This window comes from Pimephales promelas, chromosome 14, assembly GCF_988280905.1.
Source record: "Pimephales promelas chromosome 14, fPimPro1.hap1.1, whole genome shotgun sequence".
In the NCBI taxonomy this organism is placed as follows: domain Eukaryota; kingdom Metazoa; phylum Chordata; class Actinopteri; order Cypriniformes; family Leuciscidae; genus Pimephales; species Pimephales promelas.
In genome coordinates, this window is record NC_142782.1 from 12,055,661 (window position 1) to 12,076,280 (window position 20,620).

At 35.3% G+C, this 20,620-nt stretch overlaps 2 protein-coding genes across 2 annotated transcripts in view; both read right to left on the bottom strand.

The window, feature by feature from the left end:
- Positions 1 to 204: 204 nt before the first annotated feature.
- npm2a (nucleophosmin/nucleoplasmin, 2a) lies at positions 205 to 5,190 on the bottom strand. Its single transcript, XM_039682115.2, has 5 exons — positions 4,823 to 5,190; positions 4,658 to 4,740; positions 3,693 to 3,803; positions 3,514 to 3,607; positions 205 to 433 (listed from the first exon to the last, which is right to left on the bottom strand). The coding sequence occupies exons 1-5, from the start codon at positions 4,920 to 4,922 to the stop codon at positions 387 to 389; spliced, it is 435 nt and encodes a 144-aa protein (XP_039538049.1). The 5' UTR covers positions 4,923 to 5,190; the 3' UTR covers positions 205 to 386.
- An 8,189-nt stretch (positions 5,191 to 13,379) lies between these two features.
- adrb3a (adrenoceptor beta 3a) overlaps positions 13,380 to 20,620 on the bottom strand; it is a 30,944-nt gene continuing 23,703 nt past the window's right edge. Inside the window, exon 2 of the mRNA XM_039682035.2 lies at positions 13,380 to 15,836. Coding sequence (XP_039537969.2) covers positions 15,824 to 15,836 — 13 coding nt within the window. The 3' untranslated portion in view covers positions 13,380 to 15,823. The remainder of the gene's footprint in view (positions 15,837 to 20,620) is intronic.

Below are 20,620 nucleotides of genomic sequence, written 5' to 3' on the forward strand. Positions count from 1 at the left end.
CCGATTACGGTCACTGCTATGTAAACAAAAAAATAATTTGACAATTAACAACATTCAAAGGATAGATTAATCAGGTCACATAAACTGTGATGCACGGTATATACTTTAATTCTTGAGTCAGTTGTGTCTTTTTTTATTTGTCATTTTGCATTTCTATATCTCATTCTACAGAGATGAGGGGAAAAAAATCATATAAAATTGTGGTAATATTTACATTCATATTTTATTATTATACAAGACTGTTTTTCATTAGCATTAAAACACAAAGTTAATACAGTTTTTCCAACATTGAGCATCATGCTTTAGAAACAAACATTGATAGGGTGCACTGTCATCACACACGATCCATGGTTCAAACTGGCGAAATAAGCTCTTTTCACTGGCATTCAACCATCTTCATCCTCTTCTCCTTCAGTCATTTCAACAGGATTCACTGCAAAACAGTAGAAATTAATATTTAGCACCATTCAAAATTGAAGAGAATGCAACAGTGTTGGTTTCAGATGTATACCCCCCCCCATTCATTTAAAAACTACTCATTTACAAATGCTGACTATGCATAAATAATTTATTTTAAGTTTATTGCACAATATGGCTTGCATGGAGAAATTTATGTATTTTGAGTGCAGACTCGATTACTTCACAGTGATTCATGGGAGTGGGTGGAGCTAAAGAGGTTTTTTTATTGGGGTTTCCTTTTCTTTACAGCATCATGGGTAATGTAGTTTTACATCATGAATTCCACTGTTAAACATGATAAAAAACAGCTGAAATAATGCAGGCTGATGCCTTCATCAGAAGCAAATACCATGGATTAACAACCTTTTAGCTCAGAGCAAAACGGTCTTTAATGGGACACCAGGCAGGAATCCCGTTTATGTCAAACAGCGACCCCTAGAGTCGCTGTGGAGTACTTGTATTTAATGTTACTGTTGTAAATACCACTCACCAGGGGCGATTCTAGGATTTTCCGTTTAGGGGGGCTTAGCCCCCAATAAGTGTATGATTTAAAAAAAAAAAAAAAAAAAAGTAAAAGTTTAATTTAGGGTCTAATGCTCACTTTCATTACCATTTGCAGGGTTTTATAATCACTATAGTCCTGAATTTGAGTTGTGTCAGTCAGGGGAGTTCGGGGTTTCCCCGAGAAAATTTTGAATTCTCTGAACTATTATGTCCATTTTAAGATGTTTTGAAAGCATTTTCTTTTTCTTTTTTCAACATTTCGGGTTTGTCCATATTTGACCCAAAATTGGGTTAAAACAACCCAGCATTTTTTAGAGTGTGGGCAGCTGATTATTTTTCTGTCCTCATCAGCATCACTCTCTTTTTTCTCTTACCCTGTCTCTTCCCCTCCTAAAGTTGAGCTTTGACTGATAATAGGCTTTTCATTTTTGTATAAAAAAGCACACTTGGGATAAAGTGCTTTCTGATTCCGATTCTGATGCCTATACAGGGCTGTGGACAGGGCTTTATAATCAAAGAGGTCCTACATTTGAGGTGGAGGTTTGGGGGTTACATTTTTTAATCTCTGATTTGTGAATTTCAAGACGTTTGAAGACCAAAAAAACAACAACAAAATAAATAGCTTTAAAACTAGCCTATGTCAGTAGATTTGTCAATACCTGCTCTCTCCTCATCTCCCTTATCTCCTCATCGTGCCCTTTATCTCCCCCTCCTAAAGCTGAGCTTTTTTTTATTTACTAAAGGCTACAATTTGTATTATATTTTCAATATGTACACATTCATGATTAACCATGTACCTTACATGATGAAAACGGATTTGTTAACCTTTCTTGTCCCACAATGACAGTAAACGAATTATTACATTAGGCTGACATTACATGCTTAATTTCAGTTCAAAAGCGTGAAATTAGATAAAACTATATTAGTTTTCCTGATTATTTTTTTGTCATTCGTTTAACACATGACCTCAAAAAACGGTCAAATATATAACGTTATAAGTTTAGCTACTTACATCTCGCACTTATCTCTCGCACTTGCCCGTGCACTGAAGTCGCAGACTGATCTCATGAAGTAGCATGTGTATGACACGCCAATTCGTATTTCCATTTTTGGCGTGCTATCAAGACGCATAATCGCCTTTCAGCGCGTTTATGAACGCCGTTGACTTAACGTTATATAAATATATGACTTACCTCAATCCCGTCCCTAAACCTAACCGTCACTGGGGTTAATGGCATTTATGACTGTTCCCTTACCATCCTAGGTAAAAAAAAGATATGACTTACCTCAACCCCATCCCTAAACTTAACCATCACTGGGGTTAATGGCATTTATGACTGGAGATTTGACTGCGTGTTCAGACACGCGGAATGACGCGGGCGTTAATGGAGACATATACGCATACACGCGGATAGCTCAAAATGCGTGGAGATAACACGCCACCTGACTCGAAAGTGGCGTATATGTGTACGCAAAAGTCATGATGTCATGTTGGAAGTCGAGTAGTGCTGCTAAAATTCGCACTCAGCTTCTGTGAATGTACAGTAAAGCCCGCCTACTTTGATTTGATTGGTCACCTCAAATATTCTGACATTGACTAGCAGTGACAGACCAATGGGCTCAGATGCTCGGCGCCACTACGGATTTAAGATGTAGAACGTGTTGAATCTGATTGAAACAAGACTGAAGCGAACACGAATTTGTGTAGCATTTTAATCACAAATTTTTAGGGGGGCTAGGCATAAATTTAGGGCCTAGTGACGCCCCTGCGACTCACAGAGCGTGACTGTTACATAGTATACAATAGTACATTGATTTTAATGAGATCTAATTTATGTTGTTAGTGGGGAGAATTTTCACGCGATTAAATACATAGATCCGCCAATTATCCCCATGAACTTCTAGTGGCAGAACATTTGCCAAGTGTGTCAGAGGTTCTGGGTTCTACTCCGTAGTGGTAGTATAATTTATTTTCCTCATCAAAACCGATTTCACCGCAACAAATATAGAGAGTCTCTCAGTCCCCGCAACGGATTGAAACACGCGTCCGTGTGAAGACTGTGTGCGTCACAACAGAACACTGTATCGGCCCGCTGCACCAGGGTTGCAAGTGAGAATTTTCTGCTAACAGACAGACAAACTATTCAACCCGAAAGAAGTCATAACCATTTCAAGAACTGTTCAGTTAAGCTAAATAAGCTGCATAGTGTCTCTTTAAAGGTTTAGAAGTTATCGTTCAAAATCAATTTCCAGTTTTTACTTCCAGAACACAAATGTTAAACTCTATTGAAAATGCCTATAAATTATTTAGAAAATTTAAATGGATATAAAGAGCATGCAAAAATTTCCTACATGTTTTCTTAAACATTTTCATACATGTGGATTTAAAATCCAACATTTCAATTTTAAAGATTCCAACATTTAAAATTGTATTTAATTTTTCTGTCAAAAATTATGTTGGTTTAAGGAAACTCCTCTGTTTTGTAACCATGATCAATTTCTATGAATTGCAGTTCATTATTATTATTCTAATGCATTGCAAACTCTTACATGTGATATGCTGAGCAGAGATGAACACAGGCCCTTTACCAGAGCACAGTTTAAAGGTGACAGGTGGGATGAGCTCCAAACCAGGAAAACTGATCTGCAACAAATGACCAAAAATTCACTCATGTACGTTTATCATTAGAAGTAAGTTGTCAATCAATCAGCGAAAATAATAAATTCACCATTGGCATGCTATGGCGGAGAGTGGCAATAGGCAATGGTTTGGAAGCTCCGACACCGTCACAGACGGACACAATATGCATCTCATCTCCTGCCTCCTCACTAAGACATATCTGTAAAAAAAAAAAATCAGGCCATTTCAGATTAATACAAAACCTATGGATTTGTGTGTAGGTTATCAGGCCCATTCATACATTTTATCAATGCTTTTTTTACAGTGGCGTAGGTTTGATTTTAAAAATGGTGGGGACGGGGACATCAATAAATATATTTTAAGTTTTGATAGAAATTTTTGCTAGGGATATATCAGTGTCACTGAATATTGGTAGGGACACGTCCCTACTAAATTTTATCCCCCTGCCTTTTTTAACATTTCATCCAAAAATTTAAGTCATTATTTACTCACCCTCATGTAACACAATGCAAATGACCCGTAAACACAAAAAAAAAAGGTAATGCGAGTGAATATGGACTGGTACAATCAAACCACAAAACGACAAAAGCATCAACAAATTTTATAAACTTCTATAAAGTAGTTCCAGCCCCTGACACATTACAGTTTCTAATCACTTCTACTTCTAAGCTTTTAGCCCACCACCGCATTAAAAAAAGTATGTAGGCTATAAACAAATAATTATTAATTTATTTGTTTTAAATAAATATAAATATATATAGATAAATAAAAAAGACAACTACACGGATCCCTTAGTTTGTGTTCATGAGCATTGTTGAAAAGATTTGACTTTGAAGAATGATTCAGATGAATCGGATTTGCTTAATGATTCAGTCACAACGACTAGCAGCTCCCTTGAGAGACCCTGGAAAGCTGAATATATGCCACGGAAAAATAAAGTCATAAGAGTTTGTAACGACATGAGGGTGAGTAAATGATGACAGGTTTCATGTTTAACTTGGAGTTTGAGGCCCAAAACTGTGTTTGTGATCAGAACTGATAACGTTAGGCTACCGTTTTGATGAAGAACTGATTCTCCAGAAGATCATTTTCTGCTTGAAAGACAGCTGTGGTCTCGGAACCACTGAGTACACAACCTTTTAAAACAAACAAACAAAAAGTAAAAGTAGATATAACACTGTAGGCAATCGAAATGGATCGTGAGGGAAGTGATCTTACCCCAGTGAACACAGGCTCTGTCAGACACAGACGAAGAGCTGGATAATTCAGACAAACTGATTGAAGTTAAAGAGTCATTTTCGACATAGCAGCTTGTCATTTCAGCCAGCACAAACGCTGTTCAGGTGAAATATCGTAAGAAAAGAGTCTGTCTGCACCCTTTCTTCCCCTAAAATAGCCGATTGAGCACAGCCTTTTATGTTTGTCTACAACGAGGCGTTTTAGTAGCCTAATTCTTTTCATGAGAACAAAACAAAATACAGTCAAGATCAGTATATCAAGTAATATCTGGCACAATGATTGAACAACTATGATGTTTTAATATGAACAGTGCTATGCACATCGACAAAAACACAGCACGCAGATCACTGATCATCAATTGGATCTGTGAGTGATGAACTTCAGGTGTTTTTGCCTGAGCGTGCGATACGCTATATCAGACACCAGAGGGCGCTCGATCCCTTCAAAAAGTGTGTTGCTTGAGGATGTGGAAAGTTTGTCCTATGCAGTAGTTATTAGTTATTTCTCAATTACAACATTTTATTAATTTAAAATTGGTTGAAACAACTGTCTTTTTTTTAAAGAAGTCTGAGAATTAAGGACATTAATTGATTAATTTCACACACACATACACACACACACACACACACACACACACACACACACACACACACACACACACACATATATACAGCATATCACGTATGTTTATTCTTTTATTTTTTTTAGAAACCATATAAACTGGTTAGCACATTTTTACTTAACCCACATTAAAATCTCTCAGTTCTTTCTGTTATGTTTTCGCTATCTTTACACATTTAACCACTGGGGAAAATCTAAATATTTCAGATCACAGCCATACTTGGTAATTTATAAACATGTTTAAGTCCAGGGGTCAGAGGGTGTAATTCCCACAGAGAGATTATCATGCTATGATAATAATCTACATTTCTGTTTGATGATAACTACATTTCTTTTTCATCTTATGCTCTGACTAAGCAACAGTTTTTTCTTCCACTTTATTAAAATGTATTTATTTATGTATTGTCTAAGGCAGTTAAATACCCCTTGATTATCCACAGTCACTAACTAGATCTTGACTGGCTCAATGTGGATTTTTCTTTAATTAAAATAAAATCCTTATTAATTGAATAAAATAGATAAAGTAGCCTACGTCACTCAAATGATATTTTCAATACAATGAATTATTATTATGAATAATTGGATATTATATTATATTATATTATATTATTATATTATTATTTGGTCCTTGAATTGTTGTGGCTCGCTGTGTACTTGTTGCTTCTGCATTTTTTTTTTTATCAAATGAATGCAAATCATTAGTTTTTGATGTTTATCCATGTGTTGATGTATGAACTTTTTAGTTTGAACTAATTTGTAGTGCATTATCAGATTTACTTTTTTTTTTTGGAAATAAGTATCTTATGCTGCTCACCAAGGCTGCCTTTATTTGATAAAAAAGCAATAAAAACATAATAATTTGAATATTATTAAAATTTAAAATAAGTGTTTTCTTTTGAAATATATTTTAAAATTGAATGTATCAAAGTGGAATTTTCATCATCATTTACTACAGTCTCAGTCTTCAGATGATCCTATAGAAATCATTCTAATATCATTCTGTGCTCAAGAAACATTTATTATTATTATCAATGATGAAAATAGCTGAGCTGCTTAAAATTATTGTGGAAATCATGATCCATTTTTTTTAAAGAATTCTTTTATAAATAGAAAGTTCAAAAGAACAGCATTTATTTGAGATAGAACATTTTTAACAATTTTTAAACAAGTTTACAATAAGGTTTCAGTAGTTAATGACATTAGTGAACAATGAACAAAACATTTGGTACTGTATTTATTAATCTTTGTTAATGTTAGTAAATAAAAATACAGTCGTTCATTTATTGTTTGTTCCTGTTAGTTCACAGTGCATTAACTAATGTTAACATTTGCAAATTTTATTTTAATAATATATTTGAACATGTTGAAATTAACATTAGATTAATAAATGCAGAAGTATTGGTAATTATTAATTCATATTATTAACTAAACAAACCTCATTGTAAAGTGTTACCAAAAATGTTTTTTACTGTGACTTTTGATCAACTTAGTGCATCTTTGCTGAATACAATTATTAAGTTATTTAATAAAAATCTTACTGACCCCAAACAATTGAGCAGTATTGTATCTCTTTAACATGTGTGGAAGGACAGTGCTTTCTTGCATTTCTTTTCATCTGATCTGTGTGAGTAGTATCGTTTAGGAAGAAAGACTTCTGACATGTAGTTAACCTCTTCGAATTTTTATTGTGTGATGTTTTTCAGATATGCCTCACTGATAATGTTGCAGGGTGAAATTCTTGTACACCGACTGTTGAGTCCGACTGTTGGCGGTGCTGCTTATCAGATGGCTAACCAATTTATCCTGCTCTATGACATTTTTACCTCGTCTTTTCGGAGGAATTCTTCACATTCTCATTTTAGTAAGTCTCAATAGTGTACCCACTCACTACACACTCGTCCATGTTATCTCTGATGTCCCTGTTATCTTGGCATCGGCACCCTGCCCAGACCTGCAGTTTATTTGAGGAACACAGAAACTCATAAACAAGCACAGTATTACTTAGAATTATGAAGGAAATAGTAATTATGTTATACAGACATACTTTTGCGAGTTGTTTGGGTTAATACTATTTTAAGTCTTATTTTAAGATCTTTTTAAACGTGGTAGAACATGAATAGAAGTTATTTATAAAGTGATTCCCTTTCACCATCTAAAAATGGAATATTTAATCATTAATAATCATTAATTAAAAAATAATTGGTGGTCACACTAGTTTGACATTTTACATATGAAGAGTTCAGATGGAAAAGCCTCTAAATGCCATTTGAAATTTTCTTCTTTAATGATGATTTTTATCAAACTTGTATATTTAAGTTCAGTAATTTAACTTAAATAACAATTAATAGGTAATTATCATTGCCATTTAAGTGAAATCACTGAACTTAAATATACAAACTTGATAAAAATTATCATTCTAGAAGAAAATTTCAAATGGCTTTTGCATCTGAACTCTTCATATTTACATATTTTACAAATTAACATTTTCACTTTTAACAATGACTTTTGCCTCACATTGACTTATAATTAAATGAAATTAGTCATTAAAAAACGTCTTTAAACTCAATTTTGAATGCTACTTTTAGCAGTTGATTATTCTGATTTAGTCAAAGCACATCTGTTACAGTTTGATTGTTTCCATTGATTCCCTTATTGAATCTTGAATCCCCTACATTCCAACGTTTATTTGTTTTAGAGATTCTGAGCAGCTCTGTCCATCTTCAACCATGATCTGATATACCTCTTTAGGAAAATTCATCTTCCCTCCTGACATGATGCTGTTTATTATGGCTTTGAGCGGCATGGGAGGTTTGGAGATCAGTATCTCCTAAGATGATTTTTGTTTTTTTTTCCTCAGTACTTAGTGGAGGTCACTGACCGAGAGTAGGTACAGTGAAGTATCGTCAAATACCTGGTGCTTGTCTAAATGCCAGTTCTGACATTTTTTTCCAAACGATATTGTTTTGCCTTGTACTGTATCCACATGTTTTTGTTGTCAGCTCATCTTGTTCTGTAAATGGAGGTCCTCCTTCAATTGCTTCCAGTTGATCTGGAGCGATACGGGTGTTGTTACATCCTTCCTGGGTTGGTCCAATGTCACATTCATCATATGAACTACTCACGCATGCATACTCTATATATGTCTGGTGAGCTGTGTAGAACCTATATGTTGCAACTCATTCATTTTGTGAAATTAGTCATATGGACTTATGACACCTACATTGACATTCATTAATTTAGCAGATGCTTTTACAAATGAGGAATACAATCAGGCAAAATCAACTAAAGCAGACAATAAATATGAGAAATGAGAAGTTTCAGACCTCGATCAGAAGCTAGAACAGGAATAATGGGATAAGCATAGAAACAGATTATTGTTTGTTTTTCCAGCAGGGTGCAGTTTAGTGCTCATGGATGAGAGACATTTTCAGCTGTTTTTTGAATATTTTCAAAGGATTCAGCTGTTCGGATAGGGTTGGGTAGATCATTCCACTAGCAAGCAACAGTGAACAAAAACGTTCTTGAAAGTGATTTTGAGCCACTTTTTGACGATAACCCGAGGTGCAGCTCACTTACCGTCCAGAGTGGAGGAACAGTAAGAGGGTCCTGATCAGTTGCCGTTCTGTTGGCAAGCACCAATATCTTGAACTTGATGCAAGCCGCAACCAATAAGCAGTGCAGAGAGATAAGCAGCTGCTTTCGTGGGCTCGTTGAAGACCAGTAATGTTATTGCAATGTGGACCATTTGTAGATGTTTGATTGCGTATCCAGCCAGGCGAGAATTGCAACAGTCCAGTGGTGTGGATGCATTGTGCATAATAGTAACAAGTTACTAGTGCAATTTTAAAGAAGCACTATTTACAGTCAGAGGGAATTAACAAAATTAAAGGATTAGTTCACTTTTGAAAAAACTTTTGCTGATAATTTACTCACCCCCATGTCATCCAAGATGTCCATGTCTTTCCTCAGTCGAAAAGAAATTAAAGTTTTTGATGAAAACATTCCAGGATTTTTCTCCTTATAATGGACTTCCATGGGGTCCAACCGAGGTCCAAACGACAGTTATAACAGTTACAGATGCAGCTTCAAATGTCTTTAAACGACACCAGACGATGAATAAGGGTCTTACCATGCGAAACGATCGGTTATTTCAAAGCTTATTCCAAAAATGTAACTTTTCTAAGACAAATGCTAGCCTTTCTCCATTCTGTGAGGCGCGTTTGCAACGTCACGTAATACGTAATTACGTTCAAAAGGTCACGGGCGACGTAGCCAGAAGTACAGAGTCAGAGTGTTTACAAGTTGAACGCATAGGTTGAACGTGAAAACTAACTCAAACGCCGTTTAAAAAAAGGAATTAAAAGGAAAAACAACGATGTCGGACGATTTTGATTCTGTACTTCCGGCTATGTCGCCCGTGACCTTTTGAACGTAATTACGTATTACGTGACGTTGCAAACGTGCCTCACAGTATATTACAAGGCTAGCATTTGTCCTTAGAAAAGTTACATTTTTGGAATAAGCTTTGAAATAACCGATCGTTTCGCATGATAAGACCCTTATTCATCGTCTGATTCATCGTTTAAAGACATTTGAAGCTGCAACTGAAACTGTTATTAACTGTCGTTTGGACCTCGGTTGGACCTGGTTCCCATTGAAGTCCATTATAAGGAGAAAAATCCTGGAATGTTTTCATCAAAAACCTTAATTTCTTTTCGACTGAGGAAAGAAAGACATGGACATCTTGGATGACATGGGGGTGAGTAATTTATCAGCAAAAGTTTTTTCAAAAGTGAACTAATCCTTTAAGTATTCTGATGGTCGCGTAATCTTGTTTTTTCGTATATAAATATAAAAAACAATATAATACAATATCCTAGCTCTTCCAAGCTTTATAATGGGAGTCAATAGGCCTAAGATTTTGAAGCTCAAAAAAAAAAAATAAAAAAAATAAAAAAGCGCATCTATCCATGATAAAAGTAACCCATACGGCTTGAGTGTTAATAAAGACCTTCTGAAGCGAAGTGATGCGTTTTTGTAACTTTATAAACTGTAATCACTAGTAGGGCTGCAACAAACGATTATTTTGATAATCGATTAATCTAACAATTATTAGAACGATTAATCGACTTATCATCAATTATTTTGCCAGCTAATCATTAAGTTTGGAATGATTATTCAGCTTTTTCAATTAGTTAAAACATTGAGTTATACATATTCTTACTATAATATATATATATATAAAAAATCAGTTCAGCTTTTGAAATAGTGGTTTTAATGAACTTAGAGCCAACTAAACAGGTCATTAACTCAAATCACACACAAATGCTCTCTAAGCATTGTTTAATAAGCCCACTGCTTTTCATAGAACTGAAACAGAAAAAGGGTCATTACTTCAGGACACAAAAAGGTTAAAATATTAATCTGCAAATAGATATAAAATTACAATAGTTTTTTTTTACATGAGAATTGAGCTGACGGAGATGTTCTCCTTCACCTTTTAATTTACAGAATGAAAAAGGAAAAGTAACTGCCATGATATTATTCCTAACATCTCCTTTTTAAGTCTTCATGATTATGGAACAAAATACAGGCAAGTAATAAGACTATAATACCTAAGGCTAATAGTGTTACAATAATAAAAACAGCCCTGACTCCTAAGCTTAATCAAGCTTTATTCTATGCAAAATAAATCATCACATTACTGTAATTATATTATTATTGATGATATAATAGTATTGCATGATCTAATAAAGAGATACGTTACCACTACAGTTAGTTAGCTCCAGCTGGAGAACACTCAGGTCTCACTGGCTCCTCTTTTGCCGGGATGTTTCCTCTTTAAGTGCTCCAACATGCATGTTGTGCTCCCGTGAAAAGCAAGTTCTGCCTTGCATGTGTTGCACATGACAGCATTGTTTTGTAAAACTTTGCCAAACCTTGCTAGTTCGGATTCGTTTGCACTCCGTCATAATTTGCGCTGTTTTTTCTACCGTGTAAGCTTAAGTGCGAGTAGACGGCTCTCGCGGTTCAAACAAATAGTGCTGGGCAACAAACTCAAGCTCCTCCGACATTTCACTTTTAAATGTGACTGGTGTTTTGCTTTGCTCTATCCTCTTTGCTTCCGAGTTCAGCGTCAGGTCCGAGTTCACTCTTCAGCCAGAACTCAACTCAAGTACTGAAGTCAGTGATTCTAGTTTATAAAGTTATAAATATAGGTATTTGTCTAACAAAAATGCATCATTTGCTTCAGAAAAGGCCTTCATTAACCCCCCTGGAACCGTATGGATAACTTGAAATGATCGAAGGATGCGTTTTTTGTAACTTCAAAATCTCAGTTACCATTAACTCCCATTATAAAGCTTGGATGAGCCAGGGAATACTCAGATTGTGTTTGGCTGAAAGAAGAAAGTCATATACAGCTAGGATGGCTAGACTCGAGGGTGAGTAAATTATGGGATCATTTTCATTTTTGGGGGACATTTAGGACTTCCATTAATTCCATAATTACCTCTATTGTCTACAAAGTGTGGTGAACGTTTATGGTAAAAAAAAAAAAAAAATACTTTAATGCCATTTCTACTTAATGTCTTGTATGTCATGTATTTAAATATATTTGTTATTACACATTTGTGCGGATGAAACTGTAACTTAGCACATTTAAAGTATAAATAACTTTAAATGTAATGTGCAAATAATACACTACAGTTACAATTTTTCTCTAAACCATGACAAAAGATTATTAAAAGAATATTATAAAAAAAATACACCACTTTAAAGTAAAAGATTTGGCAAAAAACAGTCATGAAAGTGTACTCTGTTTAAGTACACTTAAATTGACTTTTATTTGATTAATATATTGTCTGCAAGTATGGTTTTTAAAAATTATATCATTTGATTACACTTGACTACACTTAATTTGATTATCCACTTTACTGACTTTCTGTTAAGTGACTTTTCAACATGTCAACTTGACTGTTAGCATACTGTTCGATTTTAGGGTTTGGAATAGTAGAATAAGTTGACAGTTTGCAAAGTTACACTCTAAAAATGCTGGGTTGTTTTAACCCATCTTTGGGTCAAATATGGACAAACCCAGCCATTGGGTTAAAATTTATTATTACATTTTTAACCCAACGTTTGAGTTTATCCATATTTCACCCAAAGTTGGGTTAAAACAACCCAGCATTTTTAGAGTGTAGTAAAATGGACTATCCAAAAAAAGTGTTTTCCACATATACAGTACGTTTAATATTTACACTACAAATGTACATTCAATACAATTAAGTGAACTCCTTTTTTTCACTATGGATGATTGGAGTCTTCATGATGTGAGTGCACATGTCTTTAAACTCATTGTAAAACTTTTAAAGAGGAAAAAGCTACCAAGTACACATTTAAATGAAAATCATTAAAATCAGTGATGAACACATTGTATTTTCATTTATGCGATGGATTTAAGCTTAAACCATCATAAATGTAGACCTATTTCTCACATTCATTCTGAGCCCACATAACGAATATAATATATTTAATAGACTTTTTTTAATTTCATAATTTTGAGCATTTTTGTCAGCTCAAACATTCTTTTGCCCCACATACATACAATTACACACAATTGTATTTACAGAGTTTGAAAGGTAGACTGATGTGCTTGCCTAAAATGGATTTAAAATCAATAACTATTCATCTGACATTTCATTTCTGGTTTCCCTTTGTAATCTCACTTAAATGTTACATCTATCTCTACCACTGTACCTGATCAAAAACCTGAACAAAAACATTTGTACCTAAAATCCTGTTCTCATATTTGTCCTGTTAACCCAACATCAAAACTCCATCCTTTGATATTATAGTGCTAATGCTGCAACAACTGTCCAATACTTGCTTGAAAGGCTTTTTGAGGAAAAGAGTGAAAGTGTCTGTGTCGACTTTCGAGGAAGTTGTCTGTATCGAATCAGTGCAAACAGGAGAAATTCAAAAACAACATTTTTGGCGAGTATCACATTAAGCATAGAAAGTGTTGTTAAACAACTACTGTAGGTGATTGCGTTCCCTCTCGGCACACTATGTCAAAAGTCAAAAATACATTCTAGAATATGAGGTTCATTGCTTGCTTATGTTGGAGGCCTATAATAATAATAATAAAAAAAAGAGATTTTAAAAAAAAATTATACAAACAGAATATTGTAATGGTTGGAGGAGTGTGAAGCTTTTTCCCCTCTTTTTTTTCTGAATTTTAAAAATAAACTAAAAAAAAAAAAATAGCAGCATTGAACATTAGCCAAAGTCCAAAAAAAAAAAAAAAATGTTGGGATGCATGGTATATTGATTATTGGATGGTACTGGAATTATTTTCAGTGGCGTAACTTTGCTTTAAAAAGTGGGTGGGGATGGGGGACTAATACAATGCTAAATCATAAATCAGATGCACACCTGATACCAATGTCCAGCAATCAAATTAAATAGTACATTTTGTTTAATTTGTCGTTTAATGAGATCTAAAACGTCACGTGTTGGTGGCAAGAATTTTCACGTGAACAAATACTTAATTATATGCATGCACTTTAATGGTCCAGTGGCAGAACTTTTGCCAAGCGTGTCAAAGGTACTGGGTTCTAATCTGCATTCGTAGTATAGTTTTTTTTTCCCTCATTAAAACGATTATGTTTATCGGTGGTTATATATCAATCTGGGACACGTTTGTGAGCATTTTACTTTGTGGTTTCACCAGAACGAATAGAGTCTCCGCAACGGATTAAAATGCACGTCCTTGCGAAGACTGCGCGGCAGCGCGAGCCTCATGAAGACACTATCCGCACCACTGGTCACAGTCAACGAGCACTTTGATCACATGGCTTCAAAAACAACTCATTTCAGCACTAGATTATGTAACAAATGAATGAAATGAATGCTCTGCTAGTTAAGATGTTTTATTTATTTGTATTATTTACATCCATGCCGCGAGATGTTTCAAAAGTGGTGGGGACTATATCGACCCTGGTTAAAAGTGGTGGGGACATGTCCCACAAGTTACGCCTAGGTATATATTTGAAGAGTTCAGATGCAAAAGCCTCTAAGTGCCAATTGAAATGTTCATCTTGAATGATCATTTTTATCAAGCTTGTATATTTAAGTTCAGTGATTTCACTTACATGGCAATGATAATTACCTATTAATTGTTATTTAAGTGAAATTACTGAACTTAAATATACAAGTTTGATAAAAATCATCATTAAAGAAGAAAATTTCAAATGGCACTTTTGCATCTGAACTCTTCATTTATTTATTTGTTGGTATCCCACACTATTATATATAATTGTGTATACTTGATTACCTTTGTCGTCATTTAACAATCACTTAAAGTTAATCTTTACATACAATCTTTGAATTTGTCAACACCACAATTTAGTCTTTAGAGAATCTCAAAATATAGATTTTTCATATTGTATATTACAAATTCACAATTAATTTGAGTTTTTACTCATTTAGACTAAATAGTGTAGAAATCTGGTCTATTAGTATCAACCAGGATTTTAATATCAAGTGAAGAATTGGCCTTTCTCTACTTTTTTTTACAACAGCAAACATATTTGAAAAATCCCATGAAAATTGGCGAAGCCGACTATACGCTCTCTATTCTCGGGAGAGTTCAGGTTTGCTTGCAACATTAGATCAGGGAATATTTTAGCTTATATTGAGGTTGCTGGACTGGGAAAAATCAGTGGAAAACACAGAAATATTAACGTGGCAGGTATTCTACACATTCACAGCTAAAATGTGGGGGTTAAAATAAATAATAATAATTTAGTATTGATATTGTACAAAATCTTAACTTTTTATATTTTAAAAAACACACTGTGCTTGGAAAGTCTATAACGTCTAGAGTTTTTGTGTCACATGAATTTGAAGAAGTCCATACTCAGAACATAGCACTGAAAAAACATGTCGGAGGACCTACTGGTCTGATTCATTTTTTTTTTTTTGCCAAACGAACTAGAACAAACCGGGCTGAAGTGGATTGCTCCAGTACTTAATAGAACGTTAGCAGTATCGGATCACTCCATGTTACACTCCTTCATGAACAGTACCAGTTCAGTCGTTCTTTCCATAGACGAGCTGTTTGTGAGAAAGTTCCCATAGTGCTTGCCTCTCTATGGTTATATCTTTGCACTCTTCTGTCTTTCAGTTTTGGAGCAGGCTCCCCTGATGGCTTTCATGGATGTTTTTTGCTGGGCCCTTGTGGTCTCTGCTGGGAAAGTCCCGCCAACTGTGATGTAAGTCAGTCCTTTTCCCTGTTTCTTCTTCCTCATCGTCCTTTCATTTCAGCCATGCTAGAGACTCTCAGCCATCCTGCTCCTATAGGTTACAGCTGGAGGAAATAAATAATAAGTGTTAAAGCTGAAGTACGTCATTTTTTTATTTAATATATTTTGTAACTTTTGAAATACTTGTTTTACTCCAACTGAATATAGAAACAAGTATAAGAACAATTTGTAGGGGCTATAATCAAACATCGGTCCCTATTTTAATGATCTAAGCACATAGTCTAAAGCGCACAGCGCAAGTGCAAGGCGTGTTTGAATCCTCTTGCTAGTGTAACGATGGGGAAAATGGTCTTCATGCCCGCCACATGGCCTTAAAAGGGTTGTCCCTATTCTTTTAATGAGTAATGGGCGTTTTTTGGGTGTAACGTGCAAAAAAAAAAAAAAAAAAATCCGCGTGTCCTTTCCCACTCCCTTTAAAACCCAGTTGCTCTCACGCCATGACAGATTCACTATTTACACTAAAACTGAACGTTTTCTCCAGAGAGAAAACATATATTTGCTCATGCGTGAGGTTAAAGCGCAAGCAGACCATCTATGGGACAAGCGGGATTCCAACCTATCTTTATGTACGCAATAATAATCACATTAATTTACATTGCAATCCTTTTATTTTTAGAGTGTACGCGCCCGCCTATAGGCACCCTTTAAATAACAAAAATAAATAAATACTGCGCCATTGACCTTAAACCAGGTTTTTGTTGGTCAATGGCACAGTCTATTTAAGTTGCCTTAAAATATCAATGCGCCTGAACACACTTTGTTTTCAGACCAGCACGCCCATCGGTGAACAAATGGGCGCACATGCATTTGCTATTTAAACAAGGTGGCGCAGGACATGAAAAAGCCCTGTGTCGAGCTGAAACTAGCAAAAAGCACTTGTGCCTGGTGCCACATTGAGCCTAGTGTATGATAGGGCCCATTGTCTGATACAGTAGTGTTAGATTAACCAAGATTGGAGTGTTAGCAATCCTGTTTGTTTCTGACCACTGACAGGGAAGTGGTCTGTTTGGGGAAAAAGTCATTTTTTGGTGATACAGAAATGACACGTCACCTCTAAGGGTTACAAAAGTTGTACAAAACAACATGTTTCGAAATTCAAAAGAAGCAGTCTGATATTACATTGATTTAAGTGGTCAAAGCTGCTGTGTCCACACTTTTAAAGTCAGTATGAAAGGCAACATTGGCAAAGACACTGGCTGCGTGTCTACATGCAAATCTTATTCTGACAGTCACTGGCTTGTAAAAGGCATTAACTTGTCAAATGCTATTTGGATGGACTGGTACCCCCTTCCCCTGTTGCATGCCAGTTCCCAAATTCAGGGTTTCTTAGCTTTATAAATCTGTTGTATATGGCAGATTCCTTCAACTCAAACTGATGGGACAGATAATAAATCTAAACCGCGTTGGCACCCTAATTATCAGTCACTGATAATTAAATTCAGTCCCAAAACGACCATTAAGGGTTAGAAAGATTTTATTACTTTTTGGAAAGAAAATACTCTTATGTAGCAACAATGCTTTAAATTTCTCAAAAGTGTCTATTCATAAAATAATCCTAAAAAAAAAAAAAAAAAAAATGTGTCAAGGGTTCCATAAAAATATTAAGCAGCACAACTGTTTTCAATAGTTGATTCTTACACTGAAAATCAGCATATTATATGATTTATAAAGGATCATATGACACTGAAGACTGGAGTAATGATGCTAAAAATTAAGCATTGCTTTCACAGCAATACATTACAGTTTAAAGTCCCCTTGATAATACCCCCAACCCCTCAATAATTTTATCTCTTAAAACTCATCTTCGATCACCAAAATCAATTTTTTTTTCTTTATGCCTTAAAATAGCTTGAATGTAACTCTACCCTTGTAGCGGTGTAACGATACCCTCATGTCACAATTCAATACTGAACTCACGATACAATATTATTACAATCCTCTCCAAGACATATGGTAAAAGGTTAATAAATATGTACTGTTGATTAAAATGCTGAATTTGGTGTTACTTTGTGGGTGTAAATGAATAGACTTGAACTCTGTCACTGACTAGATATATTTAAAATAAACTTTTTACTGATAACATAAGACATTTGGCATTATCAGGCCCCACAAATAATCCCCCATTGCATTATTATACATTATATTCACCATTATATATAGTAGTTTATTGTAGTACTGACACCCTTGCCTAATTTAGTATGCGGTTCTATGAATATGCAGACTACATCCAAAGTACTGTAGTTACAATAGAGTATGTCACGTCAGAAACACCAGCGATTTTAAACAGTGTTTTTGAGACTGTCTTTGCTTCACTTTGTCTTAAAGCATATTAAAAACACCACATATGTATATAAACAACATTAAATGCTTGATTTTCACCTCAGGGGGTCTTTAAATTATAAGAAAGTAGTCCGTTTTGATCTTCTAAATGCAGCCTTGTTGAGCATAAGAGGCTGCTTACAAAAAACATTAAACAAATATCACCCAACCAAAACATTTGAATCTTAGTGTAAGAAATTTGAACCCGTGTCACCTTTTTTTTGGTCATGTCTCATCTTGCCTTGGGCAGCAAATGAGCTATGAGTGCTAACTGGTGCATCGTCATAACAATATGTGCATCACGCCTCGGTTTGGTGGTTAATCTGTAGTAGATGGTGGTAGACATTCTGTACACTTGATCTGTGGGCGCAGCAGTTATAGTTCACAATATTACATGGCTAAAGCAGGTTTTAGACCAGTCTACGGCATGTCTCAATCCCCTTCTATTGTCATTCTCCTCTCCTTCCTCTAATGAAGACTGGCTGGCCAAGTGATTCTTTTGCCAATGATATTCTCAGTTAAGCATCCCTCAACTCATAGCACCCTCTCGTTACCCTCGTCACACTGCTGTGAGCCCTACCTCATCTTCTTCTCCACTGTTTTCTTTTGCTTTAAATGCCTGAGATTGTGATCCTATCTCGGCTACTGTACAAGTCTCCACAGGAACACATAAACAATACCAAGCATTTATGTGCTATCTGAGGGAAGAGGAAAAAACAAAATGAGAAATTGTTCTGAGAGTGCCTGGCCCCCCGCTCGATTGGAAATAAGATGACCAGATACATTTCCTAGGTAAAGGTTCTCGGTTTAATTGTCAAAATACAATGGAATAAGACATTTTGGTCCCACTTTATATAACTATGTAATAGTGTTGGGCGATATGCTCCATTTTCATATCGTCCTATCGTCAGCCTGTGAGATCGGCGATACACGATAGTATCGTGAGGGGGCGGGGCTAACATTTGATTATTAACTTGATTATTTAGCCTACTCATTCATTTGCTTGTTTTATTAGCCTACTTCGTTTTATATACGAGCATCTTTTTTTCTATTTTGCTAGCAAAGGTGGAGTGTTTATTAATAGGATCAGGTTATTTCCTGGTATAGTGAGGTAAATAAAAAGAGATCCTCATAATCCTTTTGTTTGTCAACGGGAAATTTACGGACATTATTAGCCTATCCTCATGCCGTTACATGCAGCATTTTGACTAGGGCCTATTTCTGCACGAGATGAAAACACGTTTTAATAATTTCTTGGGTCAGAAAAAGTCGGAGTTTGCGATATGTGCCCCCCTACCAGTGCGCTCTCTGCGCACTTCACATGCGCACTTCAGTAAGCACGAAGTACGCGGGTTAATGTGTTTTAAATGCCGGGAGAAACAAGAGCAAGGGCCAAACGTCTAGCTGAGTCGATCGTTTTATACTTATATTTATGACTTGACTCTGATAAAGGAAACGTTTACATGACCACATGCATTGTCAAGTTTATTCAACATAATCAGGTTAAGAACGTCGGTACGTACAGTACGTGTTCCGAATTGAGTTCTCTTTTGCATCTTCTTGTGCTTGAATGCTTTAAGGATGTTTTAACACTTGAGTCATTACTATTACCTTAAAAAAAAAAAAGGAAAAAAACTTACAATGACTTCAGTCATTGTTAGGTAATTCCAAATAATTTGTAATTCCTTCTGAAGGATTCGGTAATACTTGAATCATTATTAGTGGGTTACCATGATCTTCACTCTAGAATAATTATACATTATGCTTTGATCTCATTAAATATGAGCCACATATAGTAGTTCACATTTTTTCTTTAAGAGGTTTTAAAAAATAGTAGTTACTGGTAATAATAGCTAGCTAATAGTGAACTACCGCTTTCAACTGAGCCCTGTTACTTACTCATTCGTTAATCTGAGTTTCTTGTGAGTTAATAGTAGTAACTGGGGGTGTGTTCACTCTTGGCTCTAATAATGACAGTTGGCTATAATTATCAAAAGGTACAGTAGCTGCAGTATTACAGTATAGATATGAATACTGGTTTCCCACTGGTTTCCAGTCAGTTAAGGCAGGTTTCATTGTTCGGTTACTTTGTGAAGTTGAGTAAATACGCTAATCTCGCTGCTACTCTCACACAGACAGTTATGTAACAGTTATGTTATGTTTTTCAGATAGAGTTAGTGCAATAGCGACTGTCTACTTTTTCAGTGAGTCCCCCCCCCCCCCCCATTTATTTTCTCCATAGTGAACCACCACCTAGGCCCAGGTCAAACTTTCATTGAGCTTTGGCCATCTCACTGTTGCACTATTGTTTTGTTTCCTCGACATGCTCCATCTGCTTTGATTGGCATCATAACATGATCCATTATATTGGTGTTTGTGTTTTTCATGGACACTTAGCCAAGGCTAATGTTTCACTGTGAGCTCCAAAATGGAATAATCTCCATGGTGCATTGTCCATACATTTGAGAAAATATATTAAACAATACATAGCCTTGTCTTTTGCGACCGT